The sequence below is a fragment of the Centruroides sculpturatus genome, unplaced genomic scaffold, assembly GCF_000671375.1.
Source record: "Centruroides sculpturatus isolate CEXI.00-Female unplaced genomic scaffold, Cexi_2.0 scaffold540, whole genome shotgun sequence".
In the NCBI taxonomy this organism is placed as follows: Eukaryota; Metazoa; Arthropoda; class Arachnida; order Scorpiones; family Buthidae; genus Centruroides; species Centruroides sculpturatus.
In genome coordinates, this window is record NW_019384831.1 from 444,324 (window position 1) to 447,473 (window position 3,150).

The following is a 3,150-nucleotide window of genomic DNA, read 5'->3' on the forward strand; positions in this document are numbered from 1 at the left end:
GAAGCATAAGTACATAAAAGAGAGTTATGAAAATTTATTTGAAAAAAACAAATATTTGTTTTATTTGGGTCTCTAATTCATAAAAAGTGACGAAACATCATTTTAAAGTGCATTTTTATTAAATTAATATAATTATAAATAATATGTAGCCGAAAAAGTAGCCAAAGAGCCAAATGATATTTTTTACGTCAAGCAAAAAAAAGTAGCCACATTTTGCCCAATTAGCCAAATCTTGTAATGTTGGAAGAAATACTAAATAAGGCTGGAGCTGTGAATCAAATGATTATAGACCCAATGTGGGAAAAAGAGGCAAAGAACAAAAGATAAAGAAGTGAAAAAGGTTGAAAAATTATGGGTCCCTATTTGTTTAACAGAAGATCTATTTAACGTTTCTCACTACTACATCTTTTGTCCTTTCTCATCTTTCCCTTTTTTTCCCAAAATTCGGGTCTATAATCCTTTGAATCACAACTCCAAATTTATTTAGTAATCATTCTGCATTCACACATCTCAAAGTATTTGAAAATATTTTTTTTTACATTTAAAAATAAAATATGAATAAAAGTTACGGCTTTGTGGAACTTTTTTTGAGTTTATGCCATTGAAATAAATAAATAATAATAAAATTAAAACATTTCTCGGTTTGTTTACACGTTTATTGGGCCGCATTGGAACTTGCCTTGGGCCGCATGCGGGCCGCGGGTTGGACACCCCTGCTCTAAAAGTACAAATACCTCTATGCGGATATGTTTAATATGCGTTCATTGAATAGGTTCATTAATGGCGATGGAAGTTCAAATGGCTGTGGTTGGTCGTATGTCCTTTCGGTCCAGAGTATGGAGACAAATATGGCACATCTACCAAGTATAACTTCCGAGGGATCACGCGGAGCTTCCGGGGACTCAAGCTTTTATACGTTATTCATGGGAAATGAGTCACGTGATCGACTTCTGTTGACACTTATGGTGCATTCCGATCAACTAAGTGTCAACTTTCCCACCTTAATGTGAAAACAATCGGTGACCTCCGATATACTTCTCACCAAGAGTTGTTTTTCCTCAGAGTTGTTTACAAAGATTTTTCCAACATTGGCGTAAAAATCGTGGATTTCACATCATTCACCTCTTTCTTTAAAATTATACTTTTGAGTATAATTTTAACATTTAAATTTAGATTACTCTGTCTCTTTTTTTGACATGGGTTTCTCGACAATAAAAATTTCTCCATGTAACAAAGACAATTGGTTGACGCATTACATGTGCAATCTGCACTACAGACGTGATTTACAATCGTGACGAGTTGTTGAGACTGTTGACCTACTGTCACAGTTTCCGTGTTGATGATTCCCCGTCTGTTGATAGTTCAGAAATTCTACACCAGTTCAAAGTCATTCTATGTAGGTAAGTTGTGTGATGCTAGTAGACTGCGTTGTTGTCGTTGAATCGGCATCAGTCTCTTCTGAAGCACAAAGTTCACTTTCACTGTTTGCAACAAAATCAGTTTGTTTCTATTCCTGTTGAACAGAGTGAGAGGTATATGTGTTACAAAATTGTCATAACTAATTTCTCTCTCTCTCTATTTTCTAATCTAATTAGGGGAAATGTCCTATCACTAATCCTAAACCTTATAAAATCTGGATTGAAACTTAGCCTTGTCAATGTATTCTATAATTTCAGTTAGGAGATCGCTTTGAAGATGGACAGTCTGGCGGACTGACGATTTCTATGTCAGAGTGATGACGGATTTCAGGTTTCTGTAGGTGTATAGGAAGCGTAGCCTCTCGTTTCGCTACTCTTTTTCTTTTAACCTTTCGATGCATTGTCATTTTTTCTTTTCTTTCCAAGATTCTTCTTTTTCTTTCTTTGTGGGAAGGGGTTGGATTTGCGGGTCGGACGATTTGAATTCTATTCTCACCGGAAGTTGATGTAGACTCTTTCGGTAGGTCACCTTGACCTCGATTTTGCTTTTGTCTTCGTCTTTTCCTATTTTTGTAAGGTTGTGCGCTTTCATTTCGCACATTTGAGACATGCGATTGACCTTGATGCATAAGTCGTATGACCATTTTTTTAGCCGTAGTGTCGAGTTTTCGTCTTTTCAGCTTCTGTCGAGGTTTACAGCTTGAGCAACAATTTTGTCATTCGGTAACATTATTTTCTCGTTTGCATCATCGATAATGAAGCTTCTTCTTTTATTATATCTCGTCCGATGATCCCTTCACAAGGAGCGGTAATTTCCGATCGGACAATTCTGCACGATCTGGAAAACTTGTATCCTCTAAATTTGAAAATAGGTACAGTCATGCCTATGGTTGAGATGGATTCTCCATTCAGTCCTACCATCTTCCTTTGTTGTCCAAATTTTACCGGGGTTTTTCCTTTTAATTTATTTGCAACCTCGTTTGACAATACTGTGTCATTGAACTCTGGATCTATAGTAAATTTGACTGAGATGTTATTCACATAACCTAAGATGATGGGTTTCTTCTTCGTTTGAGTCCTTGTAGTTCTAATGATGCCTTGCCACTTCTCCTCTTTCTCGGAGGGGACATCTAATTCGTTGGTAGTTATGGGCTTCCTCTGTGCGGTTAGCCTATTGCATCGAGGATAGGAAGTCAAACGATCCTTACATTTTCTATGTAGCGGAGAGGACAACCTGTTCGTAATTTCGTCCAATCGATTTCGAAGTTCCTCGATAGTGGCTTTTACTGATTCCCACTCTTCCGGTGGTTTCTCTGTAGCGGATTTAACTTCCCTTATAGGTCTGATTTTGAAACTGGGCTGTGCCGTCAGAGTTTCTATACTTTCCTCACTTATAGCTGCTTTTAGAGCTTTGTCAAAACTAGCAGGTTTACATGACATGACACATTGACTGATTTTAAGATGTATGCTATTCAAAAACTGAGCTTTTAATCTTTTGTCTAATTCTTTATCCTGTATGCGCTTAATGATTGTGGTCTCCGCTGCATCTGCTCCCTCTTGCGTTATCTCAATTTCGGTAGCAAGAGATTGTAATCACGCTGCATATGTCTGTACATCTTCCTCCAGCATTTGTACACATGCATAGAATCTAAGAACTCGAAAGTGAAAAGGGACCTTTTCAAAACGCTCTAGCATAACATTCTTAAATTCCTCAAAATCCTCAATGTCTTTG

General features: G+C 37.2%; 1 protein-coding gene across 1 annotated transcript in view; it reads right to left on the reverse strand.

Annotated features, from left to right (window-relative positions):
• LOC111630126 overlaps positions 1-2,062 on the reverse strand; it is a 29,970-nt gene extending 27,908 nt beyond the window's left edge. The window contains exon 1 of the mRNA XM_023374153.1: positions 1,915-2,062. Within this exon, the coding sequence (XP_023229921.1) occupies positions 1,915-2,062 (148 nt within the window). The remainder of the gene's footprint in view (positions 1-1,914) is intronic.
• Between the last annotated feature and the right edge of the window lie 1,088 nt (positions 2,063-3,150).